This window comes from Grampus griseus (genome assembly GCF_964374135.1).
Source record: "Grampus griseus genome assembly, chromosome: 12".
Classification (NCBI taxonomy): Eukaryota; Metazoa; Chordata; class Mammalia; order Artiodactyla; family Delphinidae; genus Grampus; species Grampus griseus.
In genome coordinates, this window is record NC_139006.1 from 16,034,203 (window position 1) to 16,055,432 (window position 21,230).

At 48.7% G+C, this 21,230-nt stretch overlaps 1 protein-coding gene and 1 long non-coding RNA gene across 2 annotated transcripts in view; one reads left to right on the top strand and one right to left on the bottom strand.

Moving 5' to 3' along the window:
* Positions 1 to 1,219, bottom strand: part of ALDH2 (aldehyde dehydrogenase 2 family member) — a 31,559-nt gene extending 30,340 nt beyond the window's left edge. The window contains exon 1 of the mRNA XM_082668130.1: positions 1,070 to 1,219. Within this exon, the coding sequence (XP_082524256.1) occupies positions 1,070 to 1,189 (120 nt within the window). The 5' untranslated portion in view covers positions 1,190 to 1,219. The remainder of the gene's footprint in view (positions 1 to 1,069) is intronic.
* Positions 1,220 to 3,830: 2,611 nt separating this feature from the next.
* Positions 3,831 to 21,230, top strand: part of LOC309831201 — a 59,524-nt gene continuing 42,124 nt past the window's right edge. The window contains exons 1-3 of the long non-coding RNA XR_014297565.1: positions 3,831 to 3,862; positions 7,546 to 7,633; positions 20,165 to 20,271. This is a non-coding gene — a long non-coding RNA (uncharacterized lncRNA). The remainder of the gene's footprint in view (positions 3,863 to 7,545; positions 7,634 to 20,164; positions 20,272 to 21,230) is intronic.

A 21,230-nucleotide genomic window follows, 5' to 3' on the forward strand; every position in this document is an offset into this window, starting at 1 on the left:
CCGTTGACTTGAGTCTTTGGGTAACTCACTAAACCTCTTTGTAACTCAGTCTCTTCAACTGTAAAATGGAGATAATCACAGTACCTACCCCACCGGGCTGTTTAAGGATTAAACAGCACAACAGGTAAATGCTTAGACTGGTGCCAGGTGCAAAGGAGGTACACAGAGAATATGAGCTGTTACTCCTGTTAAGTGCCCACGTGGTGTATTAACCCCTGTGCTCACCCTCTGACCCCTTCCCACTTTATAGAAGTTGAAGCTCAGAGAAGGGCAGCAACTACACAAACAAAATGAACTCTCATAACCAATTTCCTTCTCTGTGACTTTCAGCACTTTACCCAAACTCAAAGATCAAAAGAAAAAATATTCCCAAGTCCTGACTGAGCAAGAAATCAGCTACTGGGAGTCAAAGTTATCCTGGAAAGTCCCTCCTTTCTTTGGCCAAAGAAAGAGCCTTGGAAGGCACAGACACCATTTGGGGATTGCGCTGTTGTAGCGAAGGTCTCCACCCTTTCCCAGTTGCCAGCAGTGGAAGTGCCAGGACGCCGAGCGGCCGCGGCCGTGGCCTTGGCCTCTCGGCGAACTGGTGACCCTTAGCTGAAAAGGACTCCTTTTTGTTTTTCCTTTTGGACGTTCTTGGACGAGGGCATGAGTCAAGGGATAAAAGACTACGAAAAGACAAAACTGTTCCTGCAAAGAGGGTCTTAAATGGACATGTCCTCTGGGTGGGTGATGTCGTGAAGACTCTGCGCAGACACAGGACGACCAAGGCCCGAAAGCCGAGAACGACTGGGGATGGGGGAGGGGGCGGGGGATGGAACCCGGAAAACGGGCAGCGGCCAGACAAGACAAATAAGTGGCCAAAGTCACAGCTGCATAATGGAACCGAGGTGTCAGGGGCGGCGAAGGGGCCAAACTGCTCGCAGGCAGGGAAGGGAAGATGTGCGGAAACAGCAACTGCAGCAGACCCCTCGAGTCCCAGCTGGATAAACTGAGGCCCGAAGAGATACAGTCCCTTCCCACCGGGCGGCCTCCGTCCCCAGAGAACAAAGCGCTGGGGCGGCCTCACCTTGTTGTAGAAGACCTCGGGCTGCTGGTTGGGGGCCGGCACGGCCGGGGTGGCGGCGGCCGACAGCAGCCGGCGGCCCTGGCAGGGCCGGGCGGCGGCGAGCACAACTGCGCGCAACATGCCGAGGCTCACGCTGGACTGCCGAGCGGAGCCCTGGCGGCTTGAACTGGAAGGACGGCCGGGCGGGCAGCCCCGTGCGCGACCTCCCCCCTCCCGTCCCCGGCGCGGCCGCCAATGGGCAGGCGCGCAGCGGGGCCCTGGGGCGTACCCGCGCCTTCCCCCGCCCCAGGCGGAGCTGCGCCTCGGCTGCTCGCAGCCAATACGCGCGCGCGCCCGCGAAGGGGCGGGTGGGGCTCGAAGGTAGATCCTCCTGCGCGTGGCGCGCCGTGGGTGTAGCGTGTCAGGATCTGGCGAGTTCACCGCACGTTGGCTGATCCCCTACTGTGTGCCTGAACCCTTAATGTGTACAGGCAAGAACCGAAGCGACCCTGGCCCTGACTTCAGGGGGCTTACACTCTAGTGGGAGAGGCCAACCTTAAACCAAACACGAGGTAATTTCAGATTGTGATAAGGGATGTGAAGGAAATGAATAGGGTGAAGAGGTAGTTGGGGCAGAAGGCACTGCTTTTAAATCCCTTGGTCAGGAATTGAGACCTGAATTGTTAAGGTTCTGTGACTAAGGGAAGCATTGCAGGGGGAGGAACAGCAAGGGCAAGGCCTTGAGATGGGACATCTGACTTGTGTTGCAGAAAGGGAAAAACTGGAGGCCAGTGAACAAGGGGGAGAGGGTTGGGAGGTGAGGTGAGAGAGGTGGGCAGGGCCAGAGGTGGAAGGATTTTAGAGGCAGTGGCGAGGGATTTGGAAGGGAAGGATAGATCTCGGAGAGACAGCAGTGAGTGGTCCTGAGCAGAGATTTTTAGTTCCCTGCCCAGGAATTGAACCTGGGCAGCCTAGATGAAAACCAGAAATCCTAGCCGCTAGACCACCAGGGGCTAGAGGCTAGAAGCAAAGTGGCCCTGGCTCCTTCCCCCATTTGAAAGCAAGAATGGTTCAAAGAGGCAAAAACTGTAAAATCAGGTACAAAGTTTACTATTAGAGACACAGCACAACTGTATGGGAGAACACACAGAGAAGCAGTTTATTTATGTACGTCAGAAGTTAGGCAGAAATACATACCCAGAGAGAAAGGGTATGGACGTCCTCTCTAATGAGGAGGAGTGCAATAAAGAGGTGATTTAAATCTCTCATACAGGACAGTTCTTCCAGGTCTTTGTTTACATTTGGCCAATTATATATTTTTAAATTAATTTATTTTTGTTTGGGTTGGGTCTTCGTTGCTGCACATGGGCTTTCTCTAGTTGCGGCGAGCGGGGGCTACTCTTCATTGTGGTGCGCAGGCTTCTCATTGCGGTGGCTTCTCTTGTTGTGGAGCATGGGCTCTAGGCGCACGGGCTTCAGTAGTTGTGGCATGCAGGCTCAGTAGTTGTGGCTCACGGGCTTAGTTGCTCCGAGGCATGTGGGATCTTCCCAGACTAGGGCTCGAACCTGTGTCCCCTGCATTGTAAGGCAGATTCTTAACCACTGTGCCACCAGGGAAGTCCCTTAGCCAATTATCTTGTTTCTTTTTTCACACCTGACCAGTCCTAGGACATCCTCAACATGCGTGCACATCTTTTTGCTAAAATGGATCCCACCTCAGAGGCCTGTGGGGGTATGTCCACACATATTATGGGGTGGCACCCCCTCCCTTTTTGAAACCTAAGGAGCCTTCCTGCAGATGTGCAGACAGGGAAGTTTTCCTTGACCTCAGGAGTGGTCATCTTATCTCTTTACTTCAGCAGAGCTCAGCTTCTGCCACTAGCTTTGTTCTTAGAGTGGACAAACACCACTTGACAGACACCAGCTGTCTGGCCCAGGGGCCCATCTATCTCCTACCTCAGGATGACTTGCTTGATTTGCATCTTAAACTAACTGGTTTCTCCTTCTTTGGAAAATGGACTACAGGAGGGCAAGGCTGGAAGTAAGGATCTTGCAAACTTTTACTCCATAGACATCCCAGAGCTGGGCACTGGGGCCGTACACAGGGAGGAATGAGAGAACATAGGATAGGAAGGCAGATGGACACCAGGTCAAATGTGTGCATTTCAACTAGGTAAATATCAGCAAAAGTCCAGGAAGGAGTGAAGAAACCTGGCAGGAGGAGCTGAGCTGGTCAGAGATAAGTGTTTTGACAGCAGAGAAGCAGAGGAAAGGGGCACATCTAGGTGGCATGTGTCTGGGGAGCTGTTTAAGACTCCAGCCATTGGAGCTGAGGCCAAAGAGGTTGAACAAGGCCCAAGTATGAAGTACCAGGCAAAGATGTTGATCCAGCGTCTGAAGGAGACCAGGAGAGAGAGAGAGTTTTGCTTTGTTTTGAAGAGGTAATATGATGTCAAAAGGATGTCGTAATAGTTAATAAAGCTGCTAAAATAGATTTGCCACAAAATTCTGATGGCTAAACACAATAAAGTCCCTGCCCACATGAGTCTCACACAGTAGTTCCCCTCCAGGTGACTCTGAGGTCAAAACCTGATTCCCAAAGTCGCCCTAGGTCTCAGCACCATTCTAGACAACCGAAAGAGAAAAAAGCATTAAGGATGGCACAAGGGAGGTGTTTCTGGGCTGAACCTGTTTCATTGGCTACAATTCAGTCATGTGGCCATTCCTCCATGTAAAGGAGTCTAGAAAACAGGCTATGTTCCCAGGAAGAAGGGGAAAGAAGTTTGGAGATCAGCTGCAGAGATAAACTGCAAAGTGAGTCTCCCTCTCTTCTCTGAATGCAGCACCCAGACCCCTCTTCCTGTTCCCCTTCCCCAAGACATCTTGCTTTTTTCACTTAGTAATGTGTGTGGGAGATCTTCTGTACCTGCACCCAAGGAAAGTGCTCTTGAATGGCCATTTAGGTTGTTTCTGATCTTTTGTCATTATAAACAATGCTGCAATGTGTATCCTTGTCTTGCTTGAGAAATTCATAGAAATGGAACTACTAAGCTGAAGGATATTTACAATTTAAGTATAGCTATTACTATATTATTCTCCATACAGGTTTGATCAATTTATGCCCCACCCCCTGTCATGTCTGAGTTTCCTCACACCCTCACAAATACAGCTTATCAGATTATTTTTTTTTAGCTTTGCTAATCCAGTAGATGAAAAATAGCATTAATTTGAATTTCTCTTCTTAGGAATGAGCTTGAGTGTCTTTGCCTATGTAAAGTCACATATTCTTCATGTGCTACAAACTAACTGTTCATGTCCCTTGCTCATTTTTCTATTGGATTGGTTGTTGGTTTCTGTAAAATTGATTTGTAGGGACTTCACTTATATCAAAGCAATTAACCTTTATTCTGTCATATGTAGTGCAAATACTTTCTGTCAGTCCTCATTTATCTCTTTACTCAGTCTATAACTTGTTTTTATTTTTGTTTTAGAGATTTTTTTGTTTGTTTTTGGTGGGGTTTTTTGGCCAATGCTTTCTTCTGTGCCTTCTGGCTTTTATAGTATGTCTAGAAAGCCTTTTCCACTCTGAGATTATTTGTTTTTAATTTCTCGTATATTTTTTCAAGTACTTTTTCTTTCAACTTTGTTGAGATCTAATTGACATAAAACGTTGTGTAAGTTTAAGGTATACAACATGTTGATTTGATATATTAACTAGCACCCCCATCACATCACCTAAATATCATTTCTTTTTTGTGGTGAGAACATTTAAGATCTACTCCCTTAGCAACTTTCGAGTATATAATATTGTTAACTATATTACCAATATAGTTAACTGTAATACCATGCTGTATATTAGCTCTCCAGAATTTATTCATCTTATAACTGGAAGTTTGTACCCTTTGACCAATATCTACTCATTTCTCCAATCCCCAGCCCCTCACAACCACCATAACCATTCTACTCTGTTTCTATGGGTTTACCTTTTGCAGATTCCAATACAAATACAGTCATACAGTATTTGTCATTCTGTCTCTGACTTATCTCACTTAGCATAAAGCCCTCATGGTTCATCCATGTTGTTGAAATGGCAGGATTTTTTTCTCATGGTTGAATAATATTCCATCTTCTTTATCCATTCATCTGTTGATGGTTGTTTCTGTATCTCACCTATTGTGAATAGTGCTGCAATGAACATGAGAGTTCAGATATCTCTTTGGGATGGTTATTTTAGTTTCTTTGGACTCAGAAGTAGGATGGAGAGTTTTGCTTTGTTTTGAAGTCCTCTATACTGTTTTCCATAGTAGCTGTACCAATTTACATTCCCACCAGTAGTATGTAAGGGTTCCCTTTTCTCCCCATCCTCACCAGCACTTGCTATGGTTGACTTTTTGTTGATAGCCATTCTAACAGGTGTGAGGTGATATCTCATTGTGGTTTTGACTTGCATTTCTCTGATGATTAGTGAGGCAAGTCTCTTTTCATGGAACTGTTGGCCATTTGTATGTCTTCTTTGGAAAGATGTTTATTGGTTCCTCTGGCCATTTTTTAGTCAGGTTATTTGTTTTTCTGCTATTGGGTTGTATGAGTTTTTTAATATTTTGTATATTAACCCCTTATCAGATATATGATTTGCAAATATTTTTCTCCTTCTGAAGGTTGCCTTTTCATTTTGTTGTTACTTTTGCTCTGCAAAAGCTTTTTAGTTTGATGTAGTCCCACTTATTAATTTTTGCTTTTGTTGCTTGTGCTTTTGGTGTCATATCCAAAAAATTTTTGCCAAGACTGATGTCAAGGAGATTTTTTCATGTTTTTTTTTTTCCAGGAGTTTTATGCTTAAGTCTTTATTCCAGTTAATTCGAGTTAATTCTTGTGAGTGATGTAAGATAGGGGTCCAGATTCATTCTTCTGCTTTCCCAACACCACTTATTGAGTATTTCTTTATTTTCTAGTACTTTTATTGTTCATATTTTATGCTCTAAAATTTGATTCTTTTATTAATTTTGGTACAAGGAAAGATTTAGAGATCCAGTTCTTTTTCTTTTTTTTTTTTTTGATGTTACTTGGAGTTCCTAACACCATTTATTCAATAATTAATCTTTTCCCCACCCATATGAAAAGCCATCTTTTTGTAGTAAATGACCTTGAGTAGTTGAGTATTTCTGAACTATATTCTGTTTCATGGATCTGCCTATTCACATGCCAGTATGATGCTGTTGTGGCCACTATAGCTTTCTTGTAAGTCTTAATCTCTTGTACTAACATTTCTCTTGACCAAGATTTTTAAGCCTGGAAGTGATGAGTTTGCAAATATGCTTTTGAGGGATCCCTCTTGAGACAGCATGGAAAATCAATTGTAAAGAAGAGACAGCCTGGAAGCAGAGAGCTGACTTGGGAAATGATGAGGGCCTGGTTAGAAGCAACAGGGGTGGTTAGGAAGGAGGGCATGGAGGTAGAATTGGCAGGTCACTTGGTAGAGATGAGGGTGAGGGAGGAGTGGAAGATGGTGCTGAGATTTCTACCTTCTGCTGTTCACTAAGAAGTGGAAGCCAGGAAAAACAGTAAATTTGGTTGTGGGGACAGGAAGGAGAAATGCATTAACATATAGACATTCATTTATGCTGAGATGGCGTGCGGCGACATGCTTGGATCCCCACTGGTGTGCATGGTTGTGTGTATCATTTTAGCACACGTTGGTTCACAGGTTCATTTATTCTGGTTTGTTCGTCTGTGGTGCTCACCATACCCCACCAGCAGCTTTCTCACCCCTGGTCCCCTAGTTTTGGGGACCCATCTTCCCCATGCCCATCCTACCCTCTCTGCTTAAGGAAATCTTACCTATCAAGACTCAACTCAAATCCCGTCTTCTGGGGAAGACTTCTGTAACCACACTAGCCTCCTTTAGCTGCTTTCACACAATTTTCAGTTCAAGGTCAACCAAACACTGCAGCCTAAGATTAACTGCATGTACTGAAACCCTAATATATTTGTGGCTCCATTTGGCTCAGTCTGACCAAAGCATTAAATACAATTCAACTCTCAACCTAGATTTCTCCCTGACAATCTGTGTTGGCTCTATTCTTTCTTCCATCTTTCTTTCAATCTGTTTTCGTGCTCTTCTGTAAGTCTTTATTCTGATTTTTTTTAAGATTTTTTTTGACTGTGGACCATTTTTAAAGTCTTTATTGAATTTGTTACAATATTGCTTCGAGGTTTTTTGGCCTCGAGGCATGTGGGATCTTAGCTCCCTGAGGAGGAATCGAACCTGCACCCCCTGCATTGGAAGGTGAAGTCTTAACCACTGGACTGCCAGGGAAGTCCCTATTCTGATTGTTTTAATCTCTTTTTTCTCTGGGTCCAACTTTCTTATTCTCCATTGCCCCTTGTCTATGGAACTCACTGCCAGGAAAGGAACTGACAAAAGCAAATTATCCTTAAAGGGAAGAAGAATGAAGCAGGGGGAGGAACTAAGCAAGCAAAATGTAACTTCTTTTCAGGTACCGCAGAGGGGAGAGATGCGGAACACTTTGATGTGAATAAATGTTGTCCTCCCACAGTGCTGAGATCATTGGGAGAAACACCGAGGTGGGTAAGAAATAGTCATTCACTTCCTCTAAGAAAATATACAAAGTCTTAACTTTGAAGTACTCCAAAACATTTCATTGTTATGGCCCAACAGTGTGTTTTCAGGTTGAAAAAGATCTACTTCCACCTGCTCTCCAAAAATGGTGGTAACTGAGGTGTCCATCTAAAATGGTGAGATTTTAGCTCTTTGCTTATATAGTACCAGTGCTGGGACACTGACACTATCAGATGGAAGGTGTGTTTTGTTTTTTGCAAAAAATGGTGGGGGTTAATTCAAAGCAACGTTTAAACAGGAAGACATTCTCTCTCAGAGGCAAGAGGAAAAAATGTGATCCAGCCTGTGTGCAGGTTGCCCTCCTTACTTGCCTGTGCGCGCGCACACACACACACACACACGTAGGCAACTCACCCTGCCCCACCTGCAGCCCAGCCCTTGAAGGAGACACACCCATCACACGGACTGCCCCCTAAGGCAGTGAGGAGGTACCCCCGAGATTCCCCGGCTCTAGAAACATACTCACACACTTTCTTCATGGCAGGACATGCCCTCCTTGGTTGGGTGGGGCTTTTTCCTCTTCCTCCTTTTCCGGGTGAGGCAGCCAGCACCTCTCAGGAAGCCCCTCAGAGATGGTAAAAATCCATGCCTCCAAGTGGAAAGAGCTCTACAGTCTCGTAGTTTAGGTTTGAATTCACTGACTAGCTGTGTGATCTTAGGCAAGTCATGTAAACTCTTTGAACCTCAGTCTCCTCACCTCCTAAATGGGCAGAAAAATGTATCTGCCAGTTGTTTTAAGGGTTCAAAATAATACATGTGCAGTTCTTGGCACCTGGTAGGTACTAAATACCTAGGAGCTATTACTCCATCCAGGGGATGAAGTGAGGGGAGTCTAGCCATTCTCTTTGCCCAGCTTCTCCAGATGGGGTCCCCAAACAAGCAGCATTAACGGTGAGCGCATTAGGAAGGCAGACCTGCAGAGTCACGCTTGGCACTATAACCAGATCCCCGGGTTCATTCCTCTGCACATTAGCCTGTGAGAGGCTGCAGCCTCAGCTGGTCCAGCTGTGCCAGGCCCTGGTGGGGCCCCCGCAGGACTGTATCTCAGCTGAAGCACAGCCTCCTCTTTAGCCCCCTCTGGACTCCAGCCGTGTGAAACACTGGCATGTACTGCAGGCTTCATATGTAATCTTTGTGGGTCAGCTCATTTAATCTTCAAACAATCCTGGGAGGGAATGCTGTTCTCCCCATTTTCCAAATGAGAAAAATAGCCCTACTAGATGAAAAATCACTTCCCTCTTGTCACCCAGCCTGTCTGTTACAGAGGCAGGATTGAAACCCAGGGAAGTTGGAATCCAGAAGCACAGCTGACAAAGAGCCTCTCCTTGACAGGACTCTTGCTAGGCTTCTCTAAGCTCTCTTCTCCTCCTCCTCCTCCTCTTCCTCCTCCTCCTCCCCCCTCCCCGCTCCTCCCCCCTCCTCCCCCCTCCTCCCCCCTCCTCCCCTCTTCCTCCTCCCCCCCTCCTCCTCCTCCCCCACCCCCTCCCCCTTTCCCCGATCAGGGATTGAACCCAGGCCTCCGCAGTGGAAGCACCGAGTCCTAACTAACGGACAGCCAGGGAAGTCCCTAAACTCTCTTCCTGACTGAGCCTCAACCTCAGCCTATAAAAACTGCAGCACAAATGATTTAGTCCACCCCCACTACATCTGAAGACCTGAACAAACACTAACACAGTTTCTAATAGCTCAAGGCCACACCGGAGCCTGGCAAATGTGCCTGCCTGAGAAAACTCAAAGCTGCCAGAAGTTACTGTTTATTCCATCCAACGCCTCAAGATAGGGCCCTATCTCCCAGTCTCTTTGAGAGGCTAGGAGCCAAACTTCCTTAAGTGCCAGTTAGCAAACCCAGGTAAGTTTCATGTGGACCAGAGCCCTCCACCTTCCCACTTTTTATAGATTTAGCAGGCAATTCCATGTGTAAACCCCGCCATTGCCCCTCCCTGCTCTCTCATTCTCCCTTTTTATTTTTTTTTATTTTTTTGCGGTATGTGGGCCTCTCACTGCCGTGGCCTCTCCCATTGCGGAGCACAGGCTCTGGACGTGCAGGCTCAGCGGCCATGGCCCACGCCGCTCCGCGGCATGTGGAATCCTCCCGGACCGGTGCACGAACCCGCGTCCATCGGCAGGCAGACTCTCAACAACTGCGCCACCAGGGAAGCCCTCATTCTCCCTTTAAAATGCCTTCTGTACAATTGGAAGTTGAGGTCAGTTTATGCCGGGCCCACTTTCCTACTAGAAAATAGCATATATGAAATAACATATTACTGATTAATATCTGTTCTTAATACTGTAGTGTCTGTCTTTGTTTATCTGTGACAGCTCCTTACCACTAGGTTATCTATCTAATGCTAATAAGATATAGAATTCCCTGAAATCATTTCTCTATTCAGCCATCTTGATTAAAAGAACTCTGTTCCCAGAGTACTTGTCCAATAGGTGATCACAGGTTTGGACCCCAGGTTGCTGGAGTCTGGGACTCCTCCATCTTTCTGTTCTGACGCTCACACACATTGGCGAGGTCAATAGAGGGGAGAGGGCTGTAGCCACAAGGCACCGTGGAGGGCAGTATAAATACCAATCCAGATGTCCCAGAGGGGCTCAACCAATGCTTCAGCCCTGGGCTCGCACTGGGTTTCCTTGTGACTGCAGAGAGGTGAGCTGCAGCACAGGCCTGGCATCCCCAAGGCATCCCTGGGGAACTCTGAAGTCCCGGGTGGTGACAGACAGGAGCCATCTCTTAGACAACCACTGGGGACTCTAGGATGGGAATGTTGGTGGAGAACGCTGGAGCCTGTTCTTTCAACATCACTCCCAGTGACGTCCTGAAGAGGTCGCACCCAGGCGAGTTGCCTGAAATCTGGTCTCTTACAGCCTCTCTAGGATTATTCTGGAATTATCTGACAGCATCTGAAATCAGGGCTTGGAGGAGCACAGGCAGCTGTGGATGCCAAGACCACAAGTCGCTGCAGGGAGCATGAGGTGGGGGAGAATAGGAAGGGAAGGATGGAAGCCTCTCCAGAGCTGGCATCCTGGATGGAATGCTGAGGCCCCGGGGACTGTCACGGGACCGCTGGGGAGGGCTCAGCCCTACAGGAATCTAGCCCCTGACGCCAAGAGACGAGCAGAGGAATGTGTGTTCAGTTGTTTGGGGATAGAAAATTGCTGTGAGAAAGAAAAAAAATATCATTACTATGTTATGATCACATTTTGTTCCCTTTCCCAAGGCAGGCTAATAGGAAGGCAGGCCCAGCCACGTAGGGCTGGTGGCAAGATGTTAAGTGTGCCACAGATAAAACTGGTCAGGCACGCTCATCACCACACCAAGCCTGTCCACGCCCAGCGTGCACCCACACCACACGCTGACCCCACTCCAGAGGAGCACGGTGCTGGCGCATCACCACACTAGTTACAGCATTGGCCCACCAGAAATGCCAACTGTCTGCTGAAGGTGGGGAAAAAGCCAGATGAGGACCAGGTTAGATTTCCTTTATCCTTTAGATTCTTTGCTCGTATCTTGTTAAGGCTCTGCCCCCATTCCCCTGGCTTTCCTTCTCTTTTCTTTCTTTTTTATCTTATTTTATTTATTTATTTGTTTCTTTGTTTATTTATTCATTTATTTATTTGGCTGCCCCGTGCAGCATGCGGGATCTTAGTTCCCCGACCAGGGATCAAACCCGTATCTCCTGCAGTGGAAGCATGGAGTCTTAACCACTGGATCGCCAGGGAAGTCCCTCTTTCTTTTTTAATTTTAATTTTAATTTTAATTTTGTGGGTGGTTCTTTTGGAGCCTTCTGCAGCATTAGGGAACCAGCTCTAATCCTCCTTTATTCCTTCTTCATCCTGGTGAACTTTGGAAAGCAGAAGGATCTTTTAAAAACTCAAATCAAAGCAAGTCACACCGCTATCTAAACTCACATTTGTCACATTTAGAATCAACACCAAACTCCTGACCAAGGCCCCTGAGGCCTCACGAGACCTGACACCTCCCACTCTCTGTGCTCCTCACCCAGACACACTGGGCTGCCCCCCAGGGCCTCTGCATCTGCTGCTCCTTCTGAAGCACGCTTGCCTGTTCATGTCATGCACGTCTGGCTCAAATGCCTCTTCTGGAACGAGTCCCCCCTCCTGAGCCCGCAGCTCCTCACCCCCAGCAGTGCCTATCACATCACCCACCACAGCACTCACCACAGCACCCTCATCACCCACCACGGCACCCACATCACCCAGTACAGCACCCACATCACCCACCACAGCACCCACATCACCCACCACAGCACCCACATCACTCACCACATACCCACATCACCAGCACAGCACCCTCATCACCCAGCACAGCACTCACCACAGCACCCTCATCACTCACCACAGCACCCTCATCACCCACCACGGCACCCACATCACCCACCACAGCACCCACATCACCCACCACGGCACCCACATCACCCACCACGGCACCCTCATCACCCACCACGGCACCCACATCACCCAGCACAGCACCCTCATCACCCACCACAGCACCCTCATCACCCACCACGGCACCCGCATCACCCACCACAGCACCCACATCACCCACCATGGTCTCGGACCCTCACCACCATCCCCTACTTGAGATATGGTCCCTTTGATAATGGCAGCTTGACCTGTTTGTTTTCCTGCTCATTCCCCAAGGCCTAGACCAGTACCAGGCCCAGAGGTGGGGTGCAACTGACAGCAATGAGTGGAATTATTTCACAGAATGGGAGACCCTGGTTGAGGGGCTGCTGGAGGCCACATCTCTGTGACTCGCATCCTTCAGGCAGTGTTCACTGTCCCACCCTCGGGCCTCCCCACTTTGCAGCACAGTATCTGAGGGACACATGGAGTCGCCCCACAGCACTGCTTCTATTTTCATCCCTGCAGCTGTACTACTTAACAAGCAAAGTTAACCTCAGAGGCCATGAGAGAAATTCTAGGACCACGTGATACACTGGGCCACCGGCCAAAGCACTTCCTTTTTCAAAGCATCTTCCTCCTTCCTAAGGCTTGAAACAGGAGGTTAGGCTGCTAGAACCCTGCCAGAGTTTGCAAAAGGTTGTTTGCCAGTGTGGCTGGTGTTGTGACAGCAATTCGTTTGGGGGTTTGAATTTAACTTTACCTTTTGTGAGCAACAAGCAGTAGGACCTGTCTCCCCAGACCACTGGGGCAAGAATGTCTGGGAAGCCCTTTCACAACACCCCCATGACTCCCCGGTACCCTGAAGGCCCATTGTCCTGGCTGCAGCAGGTGGGCGCTCTCTCCAGTAAAGCAGTTCCCTCAAAGAGGTCAAGTCTGCATTGCAGCAGACAAGGGGATGAGGGTCCCTGCCCATCTGGTCTGACCTGAAATGGGCAGCTCTTTGCTACATCATCCCAGATCATGAGATTAGCAGTCCAGGTCCTAACAGCCAGTGGCTTATCTCTGCCTGCCACCTGGGTTCATGGGACACCCATTCCTTGAAGAGTTCGGACCTCAGGTGAGCAAGCATGTCCACCTTTCTCCGAGGGAAGAATACTGCTCTCTGAATTGTAATGACATATTGCCCACCACCTCCCCTCCCCCCAGAACATTCTAACTATAGAGCAGATGGAGGAGTGGCCCTCACACACCAGAAAGCCGTGGTCCTTTGCTGACCTTTACATGAGCAGCAGTGAGGCAGCCGATTCGGGACCTACCAGGGGTCCACGTCTGTGCCCCCCATGCATACAAGTGGGCCGACGCACTGGGCAGAATCCCAAGTAAACTCAGGTACTAGGAGGCAACTGATGTACTGAGACAGGGGCTGAAGTGTGAGCCTTTATTCTCCATTCTTTTTGTATGACATTGAACATTCGTGACATCTCTGAGGTATATTTTCTTGTTCTTTTGTGTTCCCAGAGTTCCTTTGCAAAATAGATGTCAGTGTTCTGTGTTTTGTACATTCAAAGGGAGAATATCAGATGGCAGTGGCTTCATGATTGGGGTTTCATTCCTTTTTCCCAGGAGCACTCCCGCCCTGGGTCTGTAGGCTGCAGCCATCAGCTGGGAGCGGGGGTGCGGAGGCGCGGAGCAGGAGGCCCCATATTGGGAGCGAGCACGGGCACCCCACCCCAGCAGGACTCCTAACATTCGTGCAGAGTCCCACAGCCTTTACGCGCCACAGCCAGAGAGAAGGGGGCCTGGCTGCCCAACCGGGCGCCTGGACTGAAGACCAGCTCTCCACCCTCTGTCCTGAAACCCACTCAGCTCTTGGCTAATCCCCTCCCTCCTTGCCTGAAACAGGCAACTCCAGGCTTCTCACAGAAGTGTCTTCTGTGGGGACCCACCAAGGCTGAGTTCACAGTAAGGGTCCCAGGACAGACCTGCCAGGCAGGGTGCAAGAATCACACATATCAGGACTTTCAAAGCACATCATTTAAAGTTTTAGGCCCGGCAGGCCCTGCAGGGACGACTGGGCTCCTGCAGTCCTGTGGGTCTAAATGCAGCTCTTCAGCTCCGTCTTGGCCACTGCCGCCCTGTGTACCTCATCAGGGCAAAGTGCAGGGCTCAGGCCCAGGCGAAGAACTGAGCCAGTGGGTAGTTGTTGCTCAGCCCTGCTGCTCTGAAGGCCTGGAAGACACAGGGCAGGAAGGGGGAAGCCCTGGGTGAGCCCTCATCCCTGAGCACCCCAGGAACAAGTGCCTGCTCCTAAGATCTCAGAACAGCTCATAACAGCCACGTACCCAGGCATGTCCCCTGACACCTGTGTGATAACGATGTTCTGGAAGACTTCAGGTGGGCCCGCACTTGCCATCCCAGGGATGCCAGACTCCCAGGTCTGCTCTGCTAGGTGACTTCTGCCATCGGGAAATCCCTCTGTTGGGGCCAGGGATTGAGATTTGGGAAGGAGGCAACCCTGCATGGTTAGGAGGCTGGGCCTGCTCAAAGAAGGACCTAGGTTCCCCAAATCTGAGTTCAGCTCCTTGCAAGCTGAGTGACCTTGGACAAGTCACTTCACTTTTCTGCGCTTCTGTTTCCACATATTCAAAATAGAGGAGGGAATAGGACCCCTCATAGCATTGTTCTGAGGAGGAAAAGGAAAGTCACGTGTGGTGAGTGTGCGCAAAGGACAGCTGAAGGAGAGGGAGTTTTGCATCTGTTGTAAATGATTCAACGGAACCACCAATCCGCTGTCTGTGCTCACCAGAATAGAATGATCAATCACTCAGCAGGCCATGGACGGGACCACCATTTAAATCATGGCAATATCCAAACCTGCAGCCTGCAAGGAAGAGGGAGTGTGGTTAGGAGGGCAGACCCGAGGGCCGAACGCTTGGAAGAATGATCGGTTTCACAGGGAAGAGTAGAAACTACAGCGCAGAACAGAACCTGAGGTTCCGCTGGACCGCAAGCTCCAGGAGGCAGCCCTGCCTCGTGTACAGTGTGTATCCAGCACCAAGGAGGGTGGAGGGGGAGGCGGTGGTGACGAGGAGGATGACTCAGGATGTTGTGTAGTGTGCGTGGGTGTGTAGTCTGGCTTGTGCTTTGTTCAGGGTCATGGCCACTCTGTTTCCAACTGGACATTGGACCAAGGCCAGCCAGGACTCTGGGGAATTGAGCTGCAAGGATCTACCCTGAGTGTGGGCATTTGAGTGAAGTCCCTTATAGCCCTCAATGCTGGCACTAGAGAACCAAGAAACTGGGAACTTGCGTCTGGGTCACCCCCACCCGTACCGAGGCTCTCGGCTAAAGGGTGGAGGGCCCGTGGAGAGCTGGAGGAGGCAGGGGTCAGCGTGACATCGTGCTTGGAGATAGAGGCCCTCAGAAGAGCCTTTTAAGGAATAAAGTCAAACCTGAAAGTAGAGCTTCTCTTTTGGCTAATTCCCTTGTTTACCCTTAGCTTGCCTGATGCCTGGAAGTCCAGGCGGGGCTGTAGCTGAGGCCGGGGGCCGTGTGGCCCTGTCAGGCCCGCTGTCTTGGACCCTGAAATTCATCGGGTCAATAAAACAGAAAGTTCAGTCTTTTTTTTTTGCAGTACGCGGGCCTCTCACTGTTGTGGCCTCTCCCATTGTGGAGCACAGGCTCTGGACGTGAAGGCTCAGCGGCCATGGCTCACCAGCCCAGCCGCTCCGTGGCATGTGGGATCTTCCTGGACTGGGGCACGAACCCGTGTCCCCTGCATCGGCAGACGGACTCTCAACCACTGTGCCACCAGGGAAGCCCAGTTCCGTCCTTTTTTATTGTACCTTTTCCATTTTTGAAAAGCTGCCCAAGCAGTCCCAAGGAGAGTTTGTCAAAGTTATTTATGTCAAGGAGCCAAGCGCTTTCTCTGTGGTTTGCTGAATGGGGAGGGAAGAGTCCGAGTCTACAGATTCAGTCCCTCACCGTGACGTCAGCACCTGTCCTCTGTGAGGCCCCTCGGCCTGCTACCTCCTTCCCGCCACGTCCAGGAGGTGGGCAGCTTTCAGCACCAGCAGCCGGGCCTGCTCGATCTCCACGCGGGACTGGGAGGTGTCGGCCAAGACCGTGCCCTCCTCTACCAGGGGCTTCCCAAAGGCCACTCGGGACTTCGCCTGCGGACACAGGAGACAGGATGGGAGGCTCGGGGCTGTGCCCTGCAGAGGAGGTGGGTGGAAGCACACAGGAGAGGGCTGGAGGGGAAGAGGGGCAGAAGCGGGACCATGCAGCATTTGTCACTTTGCCAGCTCTCCAGCCACTGGAAACTTCCAGGGAGAAGAGTCAAACGCAGACAAAGTTCGTGGGCACTGCGGAGCTAGTCAACGTGGTGGCTGCACAAATTACTTCCGGGAACCCCTTTACTCCAGCCATCCAACCCCTTCTGGGCAGGCTCCGCTGCCAGGCAGGGACAGTGCTTGATCTGAGCCGCCTCTGGCCCGGGGCTACTCTGCAAACTAGGCAGTGACTGTGGGCGCCTCACAGGCCAAGAGGGCGCCCTCGGGAGCAAAGTCTGGCTGCCAGAGCCCCCTTGTTGCCAACCGTTATTGCAACGGGGATTCTACAGTCTTTGAAAGCCACAAGTGATCAGAAAAGGTTATAAGGGATCCTTCTCCCTCCGCTTTTTTAATTAAAAATAGTTATGACACAAATAATATATCTCATGGCAGAAATAGTACACATTTGCAGACAAAAAAAGAAAATACAAACACCCGGTATCCCATCATCTAGTCACTTACACTTAATATTTGGTGGATACCCTTCTATACTGTTTGTACATGCAAATACATACATCTGCACTTTTTACCAAAAATGGAGTCATACTCTATACAATGCTTTGTAGCCTGCTGTTATTTTTTTTTTTTTTTTTCATTTAAGAGCATCTCTCTATATATTAAGAAATAGATTTCTAGGGAATTCCCTGGCGGTCCAGTGGTTAGGACTCTACGCTTCCACTGCAAGGGGCACAGGTTCCATCCCTGGTCGGGGAACTAAGATCCCTGTATGCCACGTGGCGCAGCCAAAAAAAAAAAGAAGAAGAAGAAAGAAAGAAATAGATTTCTATAGCATTGTTTTGGAATTTCACTGCAATGCCCATATCACAGTTATCTAGACTAGGCTCCGATTGTTGTCCTTATAGGTTGTTTCCAACATATTATAATCACGGCTGTGGTGAGCCTCCTAGTATCAAATCTAATTACTCCTTGTGACCAAGTCCTGTGAGTGGAACAGCCACGTGAATACTGTGGCACCGTGTAAGACTTCTGACACGTATGGTCAAACTTCTCTGCAGGATGGGACTGGAGTACTATATACTATACCTGAGCCCTTAGAGAGGAGCATTTTCTTTTCAAAGAAAAAAAAAAACACGGTCTCAACTCAGAAGGGTGTGAATCTCAGGTTTGCTCAGTAATCCAAACACACTGGACCACTTCTGTTCTTTGTACAGTGTGTCTTGTGAAATATTTGTTTGGTCTCAACGGTTTGCTTCATCTTTGTGAAATCAATACAACTGATTTGAATTGCCATTCCCAGCAAGAGCTTTCTTTTGTGTGGGCTTCCAACCTTTGAGGGGGTCACAGAAGAACAACGTTTTTAGGACATGTAGGGGAGGAGGGTGGTGCAGGACTGGATGCTGGAACCCCAGCCTCTCCCAGGTATCTGATTTTTTTTTTTTTTTTTGCGGTACGCGGGCCTCTCACTGTTGTGGCCTCTCCCATTGCAGAGCACGGGCTCTGAACGCGCAGGCTCAGCAGCCATGGCTCACGGGCCCAGCCACTCCGCGGCATGTGGGATCCTCCCGGACCGGGGCATGAACCCGTGTCCCCTGCATCGGCAGGCGGACTGTCAACCACTGTGCCACCAGGGAAGCCCACATGACTCTTTTTGAATTATAGTTTTCTCAGGGTATATGCCCAGTAGTGGGATTGCTGGGTTGTATGGTAGTTCTATTTTTAATTTTTTAAAGAACCTCCATACTGTTCTCCATAGTGGCTGTATCAATTTACATTCCCACCAACAGTGCAAGAGGGTACCCTTTTCTCCACACCCTCTCCAGCATTTATTGTTTGTAGATTTTTTGATGATGGCCATTCTAGTGTGAGGTGATACCTCCTTGTAGTTTTGATTTGCATTACTCTAATGATTAATGATGTTGAGCATTCTTTCATGTGTTTGTTGGCAATCTGTATATCTTCTTTGGAGAAACGTCTATTTAGGTCTTCTGCCCATTTTTGGATTGAGTTGTTTGTCTTTTTGATATGGAGCTGCATGAGCTGCTTGTAAATTTTGGAGATTAATCCTTTGTCAGTTGCTTCATTTGCAAATATTTTCTCCCATTCTGAGGGATGTCTTTTTGTCTTGTTTATGTTTTCCTTCGCTGTATCACAGGATATTGAATATAGTTCCCTGTGCTATACAGTAGGACCTTGTTTATCCATCCTATATATAGTAGTTTGCATCTGCTAACCCCAAACTCCCAATCAATCCCTCCCCCATACCCCTCCCCCTTGACAACCACAAGTCCATTCTCTATGTCTGTGAGTCTGTTTTGTTTCATCAATAAGTTCGTTTGTGTCATATTTTAGATTCCACATATAAGTGATGTCATATAATGTTTGTCTTTCTCTTTCTGACTTACTTCACTTAGTATGATAATCTCTAGGTTCATCCATGTTGCTGCAAATGACTATTTCATTCTTTTTTATGGCTGAGTAGTATTCCATTGTATATATGTACCACATCTTCTTTATCCATAGAATGGATAATTCTTTTTTTTTAAGATTTATTTGTTATTTATTTATTTATTTTTGGCTGCATCGGGTCTTAGTTGCAGCACGCAGGATCTTTGTTGAGGTATGTGGGATCTTTCGTTGCGGCACGCGGGCCTCTCTCTAGGTGTGTCATGCGGGTTTTCTCTTCTCTAGTTGTGGCACGCAGGCTCCAGGGTGTGTGGGCTCTGTAGTTGTGGTATGCAGGTTCCAGAGCATGTGAGCTCTGTAATTTGCGGCACGCAGCCTCTCTAGTTGAGGCACATGAGCTCAGTAGTTGTGGCATGTGGGCTTAGTTGCCCCACGGCATGTGGGATTTTAGTCCCCTGACCAGGGATCGAACCTGCGTCCCTGCCTTGTAAGGTGGATTCTTACCACTGGACCACGAGGGAAGTCCCTAGAATGGATAATTCTTAATGGCAGAATCAATCCAGCTATCCCCAGGCACTGGAGCAGAAGGCAGTGAGAACTCAGCAGCCCACTAGAAAAGGCCTACAGGCAATCAGACCTGTTCATCACCATTTGGACTTAGCAGCCATTCTGTTTACTTAAATGTTCTTGGTTATCTTTTATTGCAAAACCATAACAAAAATGGGGAAATAGTGGCTTAGCCGAGTTTGTCCTATGCTTTGAGAATAGCACTGGCTCCATCCCTTACTCCCCCAGCGGCAGTTCCTACCTTGCTGAATGGGAAAGCTGGATGGCAGGTAGTGAGCCAGGCAGCTGTAGGCCACGTCGGCAAGGGGGTCACCTGAGGTAGCGAGTTCCCAGTCAAGGACAGCAAGCACCTCGGCCGTTTCCGGATGGAATAGCATGTTGTCCAGCCTGAAGGAGCTATAGAAGGGATGGAGACAGCGCTAAGAAAAGTGACCGCTAGGGTGTATTCTGTGCTGGGCATCTTCTGCTGACCCCTTCAGAAGCACTCCCCACCCCTCCCATGTGCCCGGGAGCCTGCATGGGCTGCATCCACCAGCTCCCTTGCCCTCTGGCTCAGTCGGGCTCAGCCAACTGGGACACCAGCAGGTGGTGGGAAGGCGGCCTGCTTATTAGTTCCCCACCTCCCTCTCAGCAGAAGACTGAGGGATATTCCTCTCCCAAGGGCCACAGCTTTGGTCAGGTAGCCCTCTCTACATAGCGGCCATGTCTGGGTTCTGGTAATTACTCCTTCCCTGAGATGGTTTTAAAACAAGTCTGCAGGTTTTTGACACTCCTGCCACAAAAGGAAGAGTCTAATCCTTCACCCCTGGAAACATCTCACTTCTAACAATTACAATGCAGGTGGAAGCAGTGCTGAGTGACTCCCGAGACGAGGACAGAAAAGGTGATCAGCTCCCGCCTGGCCCTCTCCCCTCAGAACACACAGCTTTGCAGCCCTGAGCCACCAGGTAAGAAGTCCAGCTACCTGGAAGCTGCCATAATGGAGAGACCAGGTGGGAAAACACAGAGACACAGAGAGAGGCTCAGGGAGCTCAGCTCCCTTCTGCCCCCATGCAGGTGTGAGCAAGCCTTCGGGTGATTCCAGTCCCCTGCCTGAGACCCACCTCAGTGGCACAAACAAGCCATCCTGTCCCCATACTGCAGATTCATGAGTAAGATCATTGCTGTCGCTGTTGACAGGCACGCAGTTTTGGAGTTGTGTGTTGTGCTGTAGTTATAACTGGAGCCTAGGCTTGCACCTTTGGACATGAGGGTGGTACTAACTCCGGCTGTTGCACAGGCCAGGACCCCCATCATAGAGAATTAACTGGCCCAAATGTCAGTAGTGCCAAAGCTGAGAAACCCTGCCTTAAAGGCCACGCACAGGGAGAGCCCATGCAGTGGATAATTCTCAACTGTAAACTGGGCCAAGACCAGATGCTTAATTTCCCCTTCAAATGCCCTTCCCATTACTTTTCATATCTAGAGCCACACAATTGAATACTATGCATCCACTTTTAAAAATTAACTCTATGCGCACAAAGAAAAATGTCCAAGATACCTTGTTAGATTTAAAAAAAAGTAAGACAGCAACAGGAAGTAGAGCATAATCCCATACAAATTACAAGAGTATTGTGGATGCTTGGGAAAAAAATGAGGAAAGTATATACAGAACTTAACAGTGGTTATCTGGGGAGAATGCATGCTGTGAGAGGGGAAAGCAATGGCAGTTAAACTTTCTATATTGTTGAAAAACTAAAATTCAACCTAGTAAATTTGAAGATCTAATTGGCTGGTTTCAACAATTCAGGAATCAGGCAGCATTTTATCTAGCACCTAGAAGGGCACTCCTAGGGGTTGTACAAAATGTAACGTTTTTATAGGAAGAAGGGTGGGGCAAGGGAGCTCTTAGCAGAAGAAAATAAGG